This window comes from Oreochromis aureus, linkage group 22 (assembly GCF_013358895.1).
Source record: "Oreochromis aureus strain Israel breed Guangdong linkage group 22, ZZ_aureus, whole genome shotgun sequence".
NCBI lineage: Eukaryota > Metazoa > Chordata > Actinopteri > Cichliformes > Cichlidae > Oreochromis > Oreochromis aureus.
The window spans coordinates 40219083-40237382 of NC_052962.1; the positions used below are offsets into that span (position 1 = coordinate 40219083).

The 18300-nt window shown below is 43.6% G+C and overlaps 1 protein-coding gene across 1 annotated transcript; it reads left to right on the forward strand.

Annotated features, from left to right (window-relative positions):
• Positions 1 to 107: 107 nt before the first annotated feature.
• LOC120435861 (GATA zinc finger domain-containing protein 4-like) lies at positions 108 to 470 on the forward strand (the record flags this gene model as incomplete). The annotated part of the gene is made up of 1 exon (XM_039606003.1): positions 108 to 470. A coding segment is annotated over one exon (363 nt), but the record flags the coding sequence as incomplete, so codon positions are not given.
• Between the last annotated feature and the right edge of the window lie 17830 nt (positions 471 to 18300).

Below are 18300 nucleotides of genomic sequence, written 5' to 3' on the forward strand. Positions count from 1 at the left end.
ACAACGACCACAACAGCGGCCCCAACAACAACAACCACAACACCTGCCCCAACAACCACAACAGCTGCCGCAACAACAACAACAGCTGCCCCAACAACTACAACTGCAACCCGAACAACAACCACAACAACCACAACAGCTGCCCCAACAACAACCACAACAACTGCCCCAACAACGACCACAACAGCTGCCCCAACAACAACAACTACAACAACTGCCCCCACAACAACTACAGCTGCCCCAAGAACAACCACAACAACTGCCCCAACAACAACAACCACAACTGCAACCCCAACAACAACCACAACAACTGCCCCAACAACAAAAACCACAACAGCGGCCCCAACAACAACTACAACAACTGCACCCACAACAACTACAGCTGCCGCAACAACAACTACAACAACTGCCCCCACAACAACTACAGCTGCCCCAACAACAACCACAACAACTACCCCAACAACAACAACCACAACTGCTGCACCAACAACAACATCAACGGCAGCCCAAACAAAAACAACCACAACTGCTGCACCAACAACTACAACTGCAACCCCAACCACAACCACAACAACTGCAGTCCCAACAACAACTACTACTGCTGCACCAAGAACAACATCAACTGCAGCCCCAACAACAACAACCACAACTGCTGCACCAACAACTACAACTGCAACCCCAACAACAACCACAACAACTGCAGTCCCAACAACAACTACTACTGCTGCACCAAGAACAACATCAACTGCAGCCCCAACAACAACTACAGCTTCCCCAACAACAACCACAACAGCTGCCCCAACAACAACCACAACAGCTGCCCCAACAACAACTACAGCTGCCCCAACAACAACCACAACAGCTGCCCCAACAACAACTACAGCTGCCCAAACAACAACCACAACAACCACAACAGCTGCCCCAACAACAACTACAGCTGCCCCAACAACAACAACTGCCCCAACAACAACAACCACAACTGCTGCACCAACAACTACAGCTGCCCCAACAACAACCGCAACAACCACAACAGCTGCCCCAACAACCACAACAGCGGCCCCCACAACAACTACAACAACTGCCCCCACAACAACTACAGCTGCCCCCACAACAACTACAGCTGCCCCAACAACAACTACAGCTGCCGAAACAACAACCACAGCTGCCGCCTCAACAACGACCACAACTTCTCCAACAACAACCACAGCTGCTCCAACAACCACAACAGCTGCTCCAACAACAACCACAAGTGCCATGACAACAACCACAGCTGCTCCGACAACAACCACAGCTGCTCCAACAACCACAACAGCTGCTCCAACAACAACCACAAGTGCCATGACAACAACCACAGCTGCTCCAACAACAACCACAGCTGCTCCAACAACCACAACAGCTGCTCCAACAACAACCACAAGTGCCATGACAACAACCACAGCTGCTCTGACAACAACCACAGCTGCTCCCACAACAACTACAACAACTGCCCCCACAACAACTACAGCTGCCCCCACAACAACTACAGCTGCCCCTACAACTGCCCCAACAACAACTACAGCTGCCCCAACAACAACCACAACTGCTGCCCCAACAACAACCACAACAACTGCCCCAACAACAACAACCACAACTGCTGCACCAACAACTACAACTGCAACCCCAACAACAACCACAACAACTGCAGCCCCAACAACAACTACAGCTGCCCCAACAACAACCACAACAGCTGCCCCAACAACAACTACCACAACAGCTGCCCCAACAACTACAGCTGTCCCAACAACAACTACAGCTGCCGAAACAACAACCACAGCTGCTCCTACAACAACCGCAACTGCCGCCTCAACAACGACCACAACTTCTCCAACAACAACCACAGCTGCTCCAACAACAACAAAAGCTGCTCCGACAACAACCACAAGTGCCATGACAACAACCACAGCTGCTCCGACAACAACCACAGCTGCTCCCACAACAACCACAGCTGCTCCAACAACAACCACAAGTGCTGCGACAACAACCACAGCTGCTCCAACAACAACTACAACTTCCCCAACAACAACCATAAGTGCGGCCCCAACAACAACCACAACTGCTCCAACAACAACCACAGCTGCTCCAACAACAACCACAACTGTGGCATTAACCACAGCTGCTCCGGCAACAACTACAACTGCTCCCACAACAACCACAGCTGCTCCAACAACAACCACAACTGCCGCCTCAACAACAACCACAGCTGCTCCAACAACAACCACATCTGCCGCCTCAACAACAACCACAACTTCTCCAACAACAACAACATCTGCTCCCACAACAACCACAGCTGCTCCAACAACAACCACAAGTGCCGCGACTACAACCACAGCTGCTCCAACAACAACGACAACTGCTCCCACAACAACCACAGCTGCTCCAACAACAACCACAACTGCCGCCTCAACAACAACCACAGCTGCTCCAACAACAACCACATCTGCCGCCTCAACAACAACCACAACTTCTCCAACAACAACAACATCTGCTCCCACAACAACCACAGCTGCTCCAACAACAACCACAAGTGCCGCGACTACAACCACAGCTGCTCCAACAACAACGACAACTGCTCCCACAACAAAAACATCTGCTCCCACAACAACCACAGCTGCTCCAACAACAATCACAACTGCTCCAACAACTACCACAGCTGCCCCAACTACAACCACAACTGTTCTAACAACAACCACAACTGCTCCAACAACAACCACAACTGTGGCATCAACCACAACTGCTCCAACAACAACCACAGCTGCTACAACAACAACCACAGCTGCCACGACAACAACCACAACTGCCCCAAAAACAACCACAACTGCTCCAACAACTACCACAGCTGCCCCTACAACAACCCCAACTGCTCAAACAACAACCACAAGTGCCACCACAACAACCACAGCTGCTCCGACAACAACGACAACTACTCCCACAACAACAACATCTGCTCCCACAACAACCACAGCTGCTCCAACAACAACCACAAGTGCTGTGACAACAACCACTGCTGCCCCAACAATAACTACAGCTTCCCCAACAACAACCACAACTGCCGCCCCAACAACAACCACAACTGTGGCATCGACCACAACTGCTCCAACAACAACCACAGCTGCTCCAACAACAACGACAACTGCTCCCACAACAACAACATCTGCTCCCACAACAACCAAAGCTGCTCCAACAACAACCACAAGTGCCGCGACAACAACCACAAGTGCCCCAACAACAACTACAGATTCCCCAACAACAACCATAACTGCAGCCCCAACAACAACCACAACAGCTCCAACAACTTCCACAGCTGCCCCAACTACAACCACAACTGCTCCAACAACAACCACAGCTGCTCCAACAACAACCACAACTGTGGCATCAACCACAGTTGTTCCAACAACAACCACAAGTGCCGCCCCAACAACAACTACAACTGCTGCAACAACTACCACAGCTGCCCCAACTACAACCACAACTGTTCTAACAACAACCACAGCTGCTCCAACAACAACCACAACTGTGGCATCAACCACAGCTGCTCCAACAACAACTACAGCTGCCCAAACAACAACCACAGCTTCTCCAACAACAACCACAACTGCCGCCTCAACAACAACCACAACTTCTCCAACAACAACCACAGCTGCTCCAACAACAACCACAGCTGCTCCAAGAACAACGACAAGTGCCACGACAAAAACCACAGCTGCTCCGACAACAACAACATCTGCTCCCACAACAACCACAGCTGCTCCAACAACAACCACAAGTGCCGCGACAACAACCACTGCTGCCCCAACAAGAACTACAGCTTCCCCAACAACAACCACAACTGCTCCAACAACTTCCACAGCTGCCCCAACTACAACCACAACTGCTCAAACAACAACCACAGCTGCTCCAACAACAACCACAACTGTGGCATCAACCGCAGCTGTTCCAACAACAACGACAAGTGCCGCCCCAACAACAACTACAACTGCTGCAACAACTACCACAGCTGCCCCAACTACAACCACAACTGTTCTAACAACAACCACAGCTGCTCCAACAACAACCACAACTGTGGCATCAACCACAGCTGCTCCAACAACAACTACAGCTGCTCCAACAACAACCACAAGTGCCACGACAACAACCACAGCTGCCCCAACAACAACTACAGCTTCCCCAACAACAACCATAACTGCCGCCCCAACAACAACCACAGCTGCCCCAACAACAACCACAACTGTGGCATCAACCACAACTGCCCCACCAACAACCACAACTGCTCCAACAACTACCACAACTGCCCCAACTACAATCACAACTGCTCCAACAACAACCACAGCTGCTCCAACAACAACCACAAGTGCCACGACAACAACCACAACTACCCCAACAAAAACCACAACTGCCCCAACAACAACCACAACTGCTCCAACAACTACCACAGCTGCCCCAACTACAACCATAACTGTTCTAACAACAACCACAGCTGCTCCAACAACAACCACAACTGTGGCATCAACCATTGGTGCTCCAACAACAACCACAACTGTGCCATCAACCACAACTGCTTCAACAACAACCACAGCTGCTCGAAAAACAACCACAAGTCCCGCGACATCAACCACAGCTGCTCCGACAACAACAACAACAGCTGCCCAAACAACAAACACAGCTGCTCCAACAACAACCACAGCTGCTCCAACAACAACCACAAGTGCCCTAACAACAACCACAACTGCCCCAACAACAACCACAACTGCTCCAACAACAACCACAACTGCCGCCTCAACAACAACCACAACTTCTCCAACAACAACCACAGCTGCTCCAACAACAACGACAACTGTTCCCACAACAACAACAACTGCTCCCACAACAACCACAGCTGCTCCAACAACAACCACAACTGCCGCGACAACAACCACTGCTGCTCCAACAACAACGACAACTGCTCCCACAACAAAAACATCTGTTCCCACAACAACCACAGCTGCTCCAACAACAACCACAAGTGCCGCGACAACAAGCACAGCTGCCCCAACAACAACTACAGCTTCCCCAACAACAACCATAACTGCTGCTCCAACAACAACCACAACTGCCCCAACAACAACCACGACTGCCGCCCAAATAACAATCACGACTGCGGCATCAACCGCAGCTGCTCCAACAACAACTACAGCTGCCCAAACAACAACCACAGCTGCTCCAACAACAACCACAGCTGCTCCAACAATAACCACAACTGCCGCCCCAACAACAACCACAACTGTGGTATCAACCACAGCTGCTCCAACAACAACCACAACTGTGGCATCAACCACAACTTCTCCAACAACATCCACATTTGCTCCAACAACAACCACTAGTGCCAAGACAACAACCACAGCTGCTCCAACAACAACGACAACTGCTCCCACAACAACAACATCTGCTCGCACAACAACCACAGCTGCTCCAACAACAATCACAAGTGTCGGGACAACTACAACCACCACTGCTCCAACAACAACCACAACTGCTCCCACAAGAACCACAGCTCCCCAAACAACCACCACAACTGCATCCACAACCACACTAGCTCCAATAACAACCACATCTCCTCCCACAACAACCACAACTGTGCCCACAACTACAGCTTCTCCAACAACATCCACAGCTGCCCTAACAAAAACCACATCTGCCGCCCCAACAACAACCACAACTGCGGCCACAACAACCACAGCTTCCCCACCAACAACAACAATTGCACCCAAAACCACAACTGCTACAACAACAACTACAACTGCCCCAACAACAACCACAACTGCGGCCACAACTGCAGTTGCTCCAACAACAACCACAACTGGTCCAACAACAACCACAGCGGCAGTCACAACCACAACTGCTCCAACAACTTCTACAGCTGCACCCACAAAAACCACAGCTTTCCCAATAATAACAACAACCTTTATAACCCAAATCTCAACCAGAACTCCCCTAACAACAACAACCCCTCCAACAACCTCAGCTCCAACAGTAACAACCACAACTCCTGCAACATCCTCAACTAAAGATACAGCCACAACTTACACAACCAAAACCACAACAACCACAACAATAATCACAACCACAACTACTCCAGCAACAACAACCATAACTACAGCAACAACTACACCTACCCCAACCACAACCAGAGCTACACCAACAACAACCCGAAGTACAGCAACAACAACCCCAACTACAGCAACATCAACCCCAACTAAAGCATCAACCACAACTACCACAACAAAAACCACCTCCTCTGCTATCTTTAACAACTTCAGCTTTCTGTCCCTAGTTCTGGCTCTGATACCACATGTTCTTAGCTCATATTTTTAATATTTTTCTCTTAAGTTCACATCCTTTAAATGAAGTCACAAACCAAAATACATGTGGAAATGTAAAATAATTAAGTATGTAAATTTTAATTCGTCTTCATTGTGGGTTCATGACTTTTGGTTTGACAGAGAAAAGATAATTTAAATATTTTTAGTTTTTTCCTCCTCGAGATGATGTTTGTGTATGTATCATCCAAACGTGTGATTTGATAACTGATAAAAATATTGTAATGTCTACTATCTCAACACTGATCTTATCATGGCACTTTTCAAAAATATCATAAATAAAGTCTCTTTGCATTGATTAATAAGTGTCCCCTGACTTTTTAAGGATGAGAATAATTTCTCATAATAATAATTTCTCTACAATAGTCAGTGTTAATACTGACTTATTCAACTTTTTTTTATTTTGCTGCAACTCACAATAGTTCTCTCATCACATTTTGTAAATTAAAGACCCTACAGTATTTGGAAGACAAAAGAAGTAAGCACAAACTGTGGGACAATATTGAGTGACATCCTGCAGTGGTATATAAACACACACAGAGAGAGTATATATGCATAAAAATGATGATATATTAAAGCAAAAGTCTGAGTGATTCTGCATAATCCAAACTATATGACTGTGGTTTTATGGGGTCTGATATCTCCTTGTAATGTAAACAATCAACTTAAATATCAAATTTGATTATTAAACTTGACAATGGTAATCTAACACAACAACTAACATTTGACACTCACATAGAGCTGCTTTTACAACCACAGAGGTGCAGAAGAATGTGATGTAAGCAGAAACTTTGTGTTGAGCCCTTCTGAACATATAGGACTTTCTTGTCAGTATCTTGTGTTTGTTACACTCACACAAACCATTTGTCTCTGTCTTTCTTTGTGTTTGCACAAGATTTACAGCACTGTCCCTCAGCCCAAAACAGTGTTTCACACATTACATTACACACTGACAATAAGGGCTCAGTGGAAGGCGTCTCACTCCCACCGCGTCACATATGGACATTTGGTCAGGACCCTTTTGTCATCACACTTTAATTCAACAGGTAACTGAGACAACTTTTCCCCTTAAATAAACGAGACCTCAAAGAAAACCAATACGAATTTTGCTGCAGGTACGAGAATTCTAATTAGAGGACTGAACCTGTTCACAGTCACAGCGGTAAAATGTACCAGGTGTTAAGGTTCATTTTGAGGAAAGAGAGATGGTGGACATCAGAATAAAACACTGACCCAGTCAGTTGGAGTCAACGAATGATTTAAAAACACATGTGGAGAGATGAATTCTGTACGCAGACAGCATCGATCTTTATCTCCAAAACTTCAGAACACAATTTTATACATCGGGGTATTAGAACGCCCCCTCCTGCGTAAATTACATGGATCCGTCAACTCAAAACCACAAATGTTCTGTTTGACAACTTGTGACACAATTAAAAAGAACACTGGCTTCCATCTTCTCCCCGGTGGTTTCCCGCAAGCCTGCTCAGCTCTCGCATCGTGCACCTGCTCCTTCATCAAACAGTCACGTACACCAACATAAAACTGCAACCCTAGCAAAACATGCTTAAACTTTCACCTACAAGTGAACCTCTAACTAAGTGTGTGTGTGTGTGGTTACGTGTGTGTCTATGTGCTAACCACAATCGCACCCCATTTCACCTCGCCGACTAGCTCCTCAGACTAACTTTCACTCAGACTCTGGTTTCGGTTTCACTTCCTGCAAAGCATGTAACTTCAAAAACATGTAACTTCCTGTCTTATTTTGGCACAGAGTTACTCTGCATTAGGCCTTTTCTTTCACCATGCAGTCTGCATAAAAACATTTAAGATTAGAAATCCAACTCAACAGTTTAAAGTGGTTTTAACTGCACCTGTAATAAAGCTTAATTGGGTGCCAATATGTTTAAACATTGTTGGGATTTAGAGATTCTTTTATTGCTGCCATATACTCTGCCTTATGATAAATGCATTAATAACATGTTCTACAGTGTTATTTTAGCAGTAATATTTCTTATGGGGTTCATAATGCATTGAATATGTTTGTCATTACATTGACCTTTCTATTCACAGGTTGAGTTTATTTTATACACATTGCATATCTGTGCTTGTTTAGAGTTGATGTTCTATCCAAGAGGGTTTTAAGCTTCACTGGTGAGAGTGTCCAGGTGATACATGTTGAGGGAAGATGAGAACATAGCAGGTTAATTGCATGCATGCTTACAGTACACATAAATCTAGTGGCAGGCCTGAGCGAAGGCCCAAGTGTCTTCTGCTCTCGTTTTGAGACCTGCGCCAATTCAGTTTACTTAGTGATTGGTGACGAGGGTCAATTATTAGCTTTTAACGGCCCTGAAGCTTGAAGTTATTACCTTAAAAGGAAGGTGTTATCAAAAAGAGAAGTTATATGTCTGTTCATAGTTATTAGAGATGTACAAGATGTACCCTTGTCTGTAAACAATGACTGGACATAATGTATTTTTGACCTGTATTGACGTGTATGTGGGGGTGTGATCCTCTATGCTATAAAACCAGAACTCAGTGTATTTTTGTCAGAGCAAATAAGCCATATGCTGACGGTTGTTCTCCGTTGTCAATAAACTCATCGTTTGATTGCACTTTTCTGGGCCTCCGTCGTTTGTTGTCTGGTCTACAGTTGATCGATCTCGCTTCATTTGGTGGAGAATGCGGGCAACTGACGATCAGCAGGTGTTTGTTGTTGTTGTCGGCGGAGGTCGAGGCCGGATCAGGTGATCGAACGGCAGACGTCACGGTGATGGCTTGACTACTGGGCCCGCAAAAAAGGTAAGGCACAAACCTCTTAAACTGAAATTGTGCTGTATTGGATTATAATTCTAGAACATGTAGTCAAGTGGTCATCCGTTGATCTCTGTTTTGAGTTTTGTTTGAAACGAAAAACTTTGTTGCAACGAAAGTGAAACTTAAGAGTAGTGTTGTGTTCACGGTCGCTCGGAAAAAGCAGTACTGAGCTAAAAGTAACTAGAGATGTTGTTTTAAGGAAATAGAGAGAAGAGAGATTGAGCTGTGATTAAGGAATAAAGAGATTATAAGTGTCTAAAAGTTATGGAGCCGAAGGACTCCACCCCCGGGAAAGACGTTGCCTGGGTATTAAACTAGGGGAGGGGCCCCGCTGAGATTTTGTAGCCTCAGATATAGCCCGGTGATCGCAGAGGATCATTGTTGGGAGACACTTAATTGTGAGAAAAAGAGTAAAATACCGGACGCGAGAGTCCGAGGAAGTTGATATATGATTTAAGAGAAACTCAGGCCAGCCGTAAGCTTGAGGTTTTGCAGTAAAGCCAGCCGAGCAGTAAAGTGAAACTAAGGTCTGTTGTGTTGAAGTAACTCTGAGAATAAATACTGTGAGCTATGAGAGACGATTAAAAAGTATTACCTATGCATTTGTGGACCCGCTGTGGTCAGTGAAAATTTGCGGACCCGCCGTGGTCAGTGAAAATTTGTGGACCACCGTGGGCCAAGAAAAGCTGTGTTTTTGTTGATATTCCTGGAGAATTTGCAGACCTGTTGACGTCTCTTAAAGACGAGCAGCGTGTGTATATCCGGGTTGTAGGGACCCACTCATACAGCTGGAAACCGTGACGTAAGAAACTGTCTGAAATGATTTAAGTGCCAGCCGGCTGCAGGCTGTGTGTGAGAGAGGCTGTAAAAGTCTCTTTTTCCGTTCTTTTTTGCTGGGGAAAAGTGCGCAGTTAAAATTTGGGTGTGGTCACTTCCCTTTTAATTTTAACAAAGAATAGATACATTGATTAAATGAGGGTAGATAAAAGGCATGCTCATTGTGCCGGTGTTTCATTATAGGTGCTTGAAATAGACAGTGAGAGGCCCACGGGGATCCCATTAAGGCTGCTGAAGCATTTTCCTGTTTTGTGAGCGTGCCTTTGGTGATTTTGAAATACAGTATCACTGGACAGGGTGATTCTAATATAAGAGTTATTTTAATCCAACCAGAAACAGAGTAAGAAATAAAACTGTGAGCCTCCTCCTGAGTGGAGAGAATTTGCAGAATTTTTGAGTATCTCTTGTCAAAGAAAAGGGAAAAGAGATTCTGTGTACGGCAGACCGTGAAGTTTCTAGATTAGATCAGAGAGAACTAATGTGGCGAAGGTTGGATCTGATATGAGGCGAACAGAGGACCGGTCTAAAAGATTAAAAGGTACGCACAAACCTGTTCAATAAGCAAATTTGTGCAAATTGACTGAATTCTAAATTATCTGTTCGCTGAGTAGATGATCTTAACTACTAAATTGGCGCAGTAGGAGTAAAACTGAATTCTCGAGAATAAAGTAAAACGTTGAAGTAATGAATGAGTAACTTGGAAGTAATGAGAAGCTTTGAAGCAAGGATAATGAAACTTTGAGAAACAGACAGTACTGAGTTAAAAGGTTATATGGTATTTCATGGTAAAAAAAGAAAAAGAGACCAATGCATGTTTAAGAATAGAAGAATATAAGAGTTATTGGTCAGCTTATGGTTTAATAAGTGTCAAACTCCTGTACCTCTTTGAGACTTCAAAGAGGAGCTCCGGCGTGGGCATATGTCAGGTGGTGTTGCCGAGAGTTGTGGGCTCGGTGAATAGCTAATGATCAAGAGGATCATTTTGGGAGATGCTCATTTGTAAGTAAAAGGATTAAGTTCGGACGAGGAAGTCCGACAGAAAACACCTGGTGCTGTCAGGATGTTTAAGTGACACAGAAGTTCAGAAAATTGAGTCAGAAATGGTTTTGTGGCTCTTGGTAAACTGATTTTGAAGGAAAATCAGTGTTTATTGTGCTGAAGTAACAGATCCGGCGCGGTCTGACGGGAAGAATCAGCTGCACAATTCTGAGTGTGCAGCGTTGTTAATATTAGCAGATCCGGCGTGGTCTGAGGAAAAGAAATAAATCGGTTAATGGCTGATATATTTATATGAATTTTGGTGGATCTGCTGGGGTCCAGAAAATAATCAATGCGGACTGTGTTTGTTCGAACGTTGATAAATGATCCAGGAAGAATTGCCCTGGGTCTGTGTCTGTGTGTGTTGTTCAGTGACAACATGCACAGTTTAAAATTGGGCGCTGTTCCTTCCTCTTTTTGGTTTCAAAACACAAAGGCTGTTGGATGAAGAATTACTGTGTGAGGAACGGCTTGACTTTTGATTAGGGAAATAATATGCTTACTTTTGGGTTTATGAAGATCTCGTAACAATCTGGGGGAGATGCCGGGGTAAAAAGAGTGAGCTTGGACGAAGGGGTCCGAGAAAAGAACACCGTGAGTTGAGCAAGGTGTTTTAACTGACTCAGGATTTCAGAGAATCAAGTCAGCTGTGATCTTGAGTTTTAAGGGTAAGTTGATTTTAAAGGAAAATCAATGTTTACCATGTTGAAGTAATTCTGATGATATTACTAGATGTGTTGTGATACAAGTAAAGAATAAGTTGTGTAAATGTCAACACACGATTGTGTTGAGATGTATGGATCGGCTGCGGTCCACCTGATAAGTTAATACTGGGTAAACTGAGACAATAAACTGTTTTTAAATCTTGACTGGCTGCAGTGAGATACGTGTGCTGAAGATTACTGGACCCGGCGAGGTCCATATGATGAAGTTCTTGGGGAGATAAATGACAGAAACAGTTTCTGAATTTTGAGGAGAATTCTGAAGCACTGAGGTTGAATTTTCTCTGTGCTTGGTGCGCTGTGTGGACTTATATCAGAGTTATAAGTCCAAAGGTTATGACCTGGAGGTCATTCATGGTGTTTAAAGAAGAACAGGAATTAGAAAAGGATATTTAATGTCATATTTTGTGTAAATTGAGGAAAACTCACCACATGTGTTCACCTTTTTTCATTTAAAGGGACACAGACATTAACACACACACACACAGTGCTTGGGTGTGAGTTACTTCCTCTTTTAATTTTAAACCGCAACACGTGTTCATTGAACTAGAATTTCAGCAGTGAATGAGACAGGATTTAGGTTAGGGCTAGTCAAAGATAAAGATGACCTTTATTAGTCCCACAGCTGGGAAATTTGGTTTGTTAAAGCAAAAGTGCAAAGTTATGCAGCAGAAATTAGAAAACACTGGAATGCAATAAAATAAAGTAGAAAAGAATAATATATACAATAGAATAAAATAGAATACCAATACTATATACAGCTGAGTAAGAAAATACAAAATACAACCTTGTCAAAGAAAGAATTGCACATATAGCAGTCTTATTGCACGTATGAGGGTTCTGGTAAAGTAAAAGATTATGCTCAAAGTTTTATGCCCTGGAGGCCAAGAGTCGTGTGTAGAGAAGAACATGACTTAGAAACGGACATTAAAGGTCACATTTCGTCTAAGATGGGGAGAATTGTCCCATATGTGTTTATTTCTCTTCTTTTTAAGAGGACAGACGCACTGAGTGTTGTCTACTTGCTCTTTCTGATTCTAAGCAAGCATGTTTGATAAAATACTCTTAGGAAAGCGTATTCTGAGTGCTTCTAAGTGTGTGAATGTTGTGAGTACTTGATTTGAATGATTCTGTGTGATTTGTACAAAATAATAAATAAGTAATAATAACACATAGGAGAGTGCGTGAATAGAGGAGGCCTGAGAGTGTGTGTGGCCAAACAGGAAGTCTGATTATAGCTGGGGAGAGACGTTGCAGCATGAAAACAGAGCAATTAGAGACTGAATGTCTTAAGAAAAAGTAATAAAATATATTAATTACATGTTTTAGAAAAAGAAAGACTGAGAAAATAAATACATGAACTAACAATTACATTAATGAATAGAAAACGCACGTACACAAATTGCTACAGGTGAAATTATTGTTGGAAACAATCAGAAGTGGGATAGTTTAATATACCCTTGCAAGGAAGAAAGCAGCTTACACTCCTTTAATGTCCAGAGCCAGTGTGTCCCCTCCCTTCATGCCACCCCTGGCCAATTGGCCCCCGTAACAGGCGAGTATGGAAGGCTGGTTAGCCCATGACGGGTAAGATCCCACTTGGAAAAACCACGGGACAACCTAAGGCAGGCACAGTCACGATTACTATGGCCTGAGTGAGCTCGGACTCACTGGTGGAGACGGGACTTCAAGCTGCTGGGCCAAGTAGAAAGGGGAAATGTCATTCAATTCTGGAGGAGGACAAGGAATGCTGTTATTTAAGGTGGGAAGTCAGAATTGGGGATAGAAGATTTGGGAAGAGAAAAACTGATTGTTTAAGTGGAAAATTGTGAAGGAGTCTGAAAAAACCACAACAAAAAACATATACACAATCACACACACAAATAGAAAATGCGTTAACCTTAGAATACAAAAGAGTTCATGAAGATCAGATGGCAGCTTTAGCATAGGAGTCTGTTTATCATGTTGTCCAACTCGCTTAGTGTGTAGTAGTTTTTAGAGGAGAAAATTCAGAATTTAGTGTTGATGGTGTGCAAGTTGTGTGGTGTTTAACGAGATTTTTTGTGTTTTGAGCAGGTGAAATTATATTAAGTTGACCTGAGAGTGTCAGGACCCTGAAGAAGTTGTGGCAAAATGTTCTGTGTTTAAGATTGTTGAGGTTGTTATTGTAGTGATGGGTTACTTATATCGGTTAGATTTGTGTTGTTTTCTTATTTTAATAGAGGGAGTTTTATAGAACATGGACATGTGTAGAATTGGGCCCATTATACAACAGTGCACTTAGAAAAAAAAAAAGAAAGAAAAAAAACCTGTCAGGTGATTTTGTTTTGTGTTTTGATGAGCTAATAATCAGCTCTCTTCTTCTCATTTTTGATCTAAGCAGGCCTGCAAAAGAATGAATAACAGCGCTGACAAAAGTCTCGGGAGAACAAAAAATAAGGTGACCTTTTCCAGATTACAATGGGCGGAGGAAAGAGGCTACCTGTGGGGATCTGATCAGATTGTGAGTCCCTGTCTAAAAGGATTGCAGCGAGCCAATCCAGTCCAAAAGTATAAAGAACTATTTTCCTAGAAACAAGTAAAAAGAAAATAAATAAATTGATTTTGCTGAAAGTGGAAAATCTGATTATTTGTGCGGAAGTCTACCAATACCTGATGTTAATGCGTGTGAGTGAATGTGTGGGAATGGACAGGTGAATGGACGGACCAGGCAGACCATAGGTTGGACCGACTGGACACTGAGATAAAGACTGGACTAAGGTTAGACACATGACTGATAACTGTTCTGTTCTAAGTTTTCTTTTTATAACGCAGGTTGGATCATAAGTGGGGAAAAACTGAGTATGAAATGTGAAGTTCTGGTTAACACACAGGTTTTTGTTTCTAGGAAGTTCCAAGGATGCAGGCTGTGGATGGAGCCAAGAAAAGATTTGACATGATGATTAATTTGATTTCATTCCTTAAACACAGGTTTGAAGGGCCGGAGCATGTATACCTAATATGATATGACTAACCTTTTTCTTTTAATTTCCTAAGCTCGAGTGAAGGATTTTGAGTTTGTAACACATAAGATGTGTCACAAAAGGGGGGAGTTACAGGATTTAAGGTTTAATTTGAAAGGGGTTTTAGGATCGTTTTATGACGTTTGGGGTTTTTGATAATTTAGATATAGAAATTGTTTTGTGGTTCTTTTTGATCTGTTTCTATGCTCAGAAGGTGATGGTTTATATCTTACCCTGGGCGTGTTTAATAAAACTAAAAGTGTTGCTCACACACATGAAGGGCATGGAGATTAAGTAAAGTTAATATAAAGGACAGAGCCCAGAACATGATATGGTGAAACAACTTTGAATGGTTAAAGGAACCTTAGATGAACACAGTAGATTAGTGAGGTGTAGCAGAGAGAGGCTTTTTGTTTTCTATCCTTTACAGGAGAAGATTTCAGGACCACAGCGACCACAGGGGGGCGAGAATCCTGGAAGCCTGAGATCGAACGGAACCAACCAGAGAAAGGAGAAAAACAGAGCACAACTACACCTAGTTGTTTATATTACAAAGAAGATCAAAAGCTTGTTAGACACAGGTTATAATGGAGGCATAAAAGGGATGAGAGGAACTTTACATAACATAGAAATCCTGCAACAATTCGTAAATTGCCCAAACACAGTGTTCAGACCGGATATGCGCTACCCGTTAAAGGGGGCAAAGAAATCAGGCCTAAGTTTGAAAAATGAAATGGGTTAACTCGATAGAGGATGTTTCCAAAGGTCGAGAAAATAATGTAGGACCTTTTACCAGGAGAAAGCTAATTGTATCTTTTACACTTTATAGTGTGCACTGAGGGAAGTCAGGAATAGTTTAAACTAGGATTGAAAAAATTAAACTAGGTGAAAAAAGGGGGTGTAGCAAGTAGATTTAGGGCAGCTCACAGCCTGGCGTAAACGCAAGGTGTCGTCACACAGCTTAAGTTATTTGTTTGATTTATTTTTATGACAAAATAATAAGGAAACATTGAAAACATACAACCCGTTGAGGAGACAGATAGGGTTGGGGAATTGAAGGGTTGTGTTTGTTTAGCATAATCTCTTTTGTTATATTTTAGCTTTAACAGGGAACATGCCTCTCTGGAGCTTCTCTCCTGATGCTACCCCGCCAAAGACCCTTATCCATAGAGACTATGTCAGCTCCCAAACAGACAACAACAAACCAAATCTAGCAATAAACAACTTAAACATCAATAGTAACAAAGCAAGAACAATACAGAATCCACATCTGAACCAAAGAATAAAACAGTGAAATGTGGATTATTAAATATTAGGTCTCTCACCCCCGGAAGATGATTGAATAAAGAAAGACAGGTACTTATGTATGTCAGCATAAGGTGGAGTCCAACAGAAGCAAGGCACCCTAGATGCGCACAGCATGCAGCAGGGGTTGCCAAAATAATATAGAAAACAGCACATGTAGTGAGAGAACACCCACCAAAAGTTCTGATTACACATAGTGTGGTGGCATAGGTGAACTCGCAGGCGTTCACTATGACATCATTAGCACAACAGAGACTGAGTAAAGTTTTAGATGCTCCAAATCTGACATTTACACATGAAGGAATCAATATGGCAGATTTAATGGGATCAGGAGAACCTCATGATTGTACTAAGAAAGCAGAAGTTGAAGGAAAGTCAGGGAAGATTTAAAAGCAGAACCTATCCCTGGAGCTGAGGATTGGTTCATAGATGGCTGCTGTCATCGTGATGAAGAAGGATCGAAAGCAGGCTATGCTATAGTCTGCAAACAAGGAACTGAATTTGAGCCCACGAGGAACTCCAGCAGTGGAAGGAGCCACGCTGGACTGGTCCTTATGAGGTCGTTGCCAGAACAACTACAGCAGGTCAACTAAAAGGGAAAGGCGATACCTGGTATCATTGGTCGCAGTGTGCGCCAGCACATGAGAGTTTGGTAGAGGAAAACTCCTCTACACCCAACACAGGTGGTAACGAGCAGAGGCAAAATAAATCCTCTCACCTGTGCAACGGGCCAACCAGTAGTCCACCTGGGAGGCCGAAGGAAGAAGAGCAGCAGCTTAGAAGGTCGCCACGCCAGCAGAAAGGAGCGGTGACAAGTTGAGGACTCCACAAAAGCAGGGAGTTTCATTCCAGGATACAAAGTTTATATAACATGATGCAAACACACGAATCAGAGACACGTAATGAGAAAACTGATTAGAATGTTCCTTACAACTACATGTTTATTGTATGCAATGATATTAACTATGGCTGTGTTGTTTATTGTCTATATTTTGCAGGGCACTCCGGACCACTTGTCTGAACACGGAGGCCAGTCCAGCCCAGCACTTCCTGAGACTGTAGTTGCTAAACGGGATCGGTAAAACACAAAAAAGCGCGAGGTGTCAGGTAAAGGTGATGAGTGTCTCAGCATGAATAATGGCATAGAGTTGAATTATGTTAAAGGGTCTACCAGCTCATTCACATTTGATTTGTGTGACGTCATTAAGTGCACAGGAGCTAGTAGTAGCTGGAGAGCGTATGATGTACGGGTCTGCAATCACCCCATGATATGCTTAGGGTAAATTTAGTTGATGCAAAGTCTAAGCCGCTCGCAGAAAGCTTAATCACCATTCTGACTGATCAGATGGTAACTTCGGGAACAGTAGCTCAAAAGGAACAGGAACCAAAAGGGAGAGTACTTCTGACAACAGATGACTTTAGACTGAAGCCTAAGGATTTGATAAAGCGTGCCACGGGTTTCAAGGACAGTAACCTCTGGCTTGATTGGGTGGCTCAAAATGCTAGAGAACAACATGTATCTGACTGTGTTGCCTGTGCTTCAGCTAGGCAGGTAAAGGCTATTCCACAAAATAACACACGTGCTTTAGCCGCAAGACGTAAGAGACATATCTTGGCCAAAAGAGGGACCCAGGGTACACATGCATATGACCCTAGGTTAAACTCTCCGACTTGGATAGACTCTATTGGAGTGCCCAGGGGAGTTCCAGATGAGTACAAGCTGGTAAATCCGATAGTGGTAGGATTTGAAAGTATATTTCTTTGGGTGACACCTAATAAGAATGTTGATCGCATTAACTATGTTCATTGCAATCTGCTGAGACTCTCTAACCTAACCAGGGATGCCATGATGGGGTTCGCAGAACAATTGGGTCCGAGTTTGCTGATGGGAAATCGAATGGCCCTTAACATGAGAGGAGGCGTGTGCGCCATATTCGGAGACATGTGCTGCACTTTTATCCCTAATAATACTGCCCCAGATGGCTCAGTAACCCGAGCTCTGGAGGGCTTGAAAACTTTGTCTAAAACTATACATGAACACTCAGGTATCGAAAATCTGCTGGCGTCCTGGATGACATCTGTGTTTGGACAATGGAAAGGTGTGGCTATGTCAGTGATGTTTTCTTTGACTGTACTTTTGGGAATACTGGTCATCGCTAGTTGTTGTATCATTCCTTGTGTCAG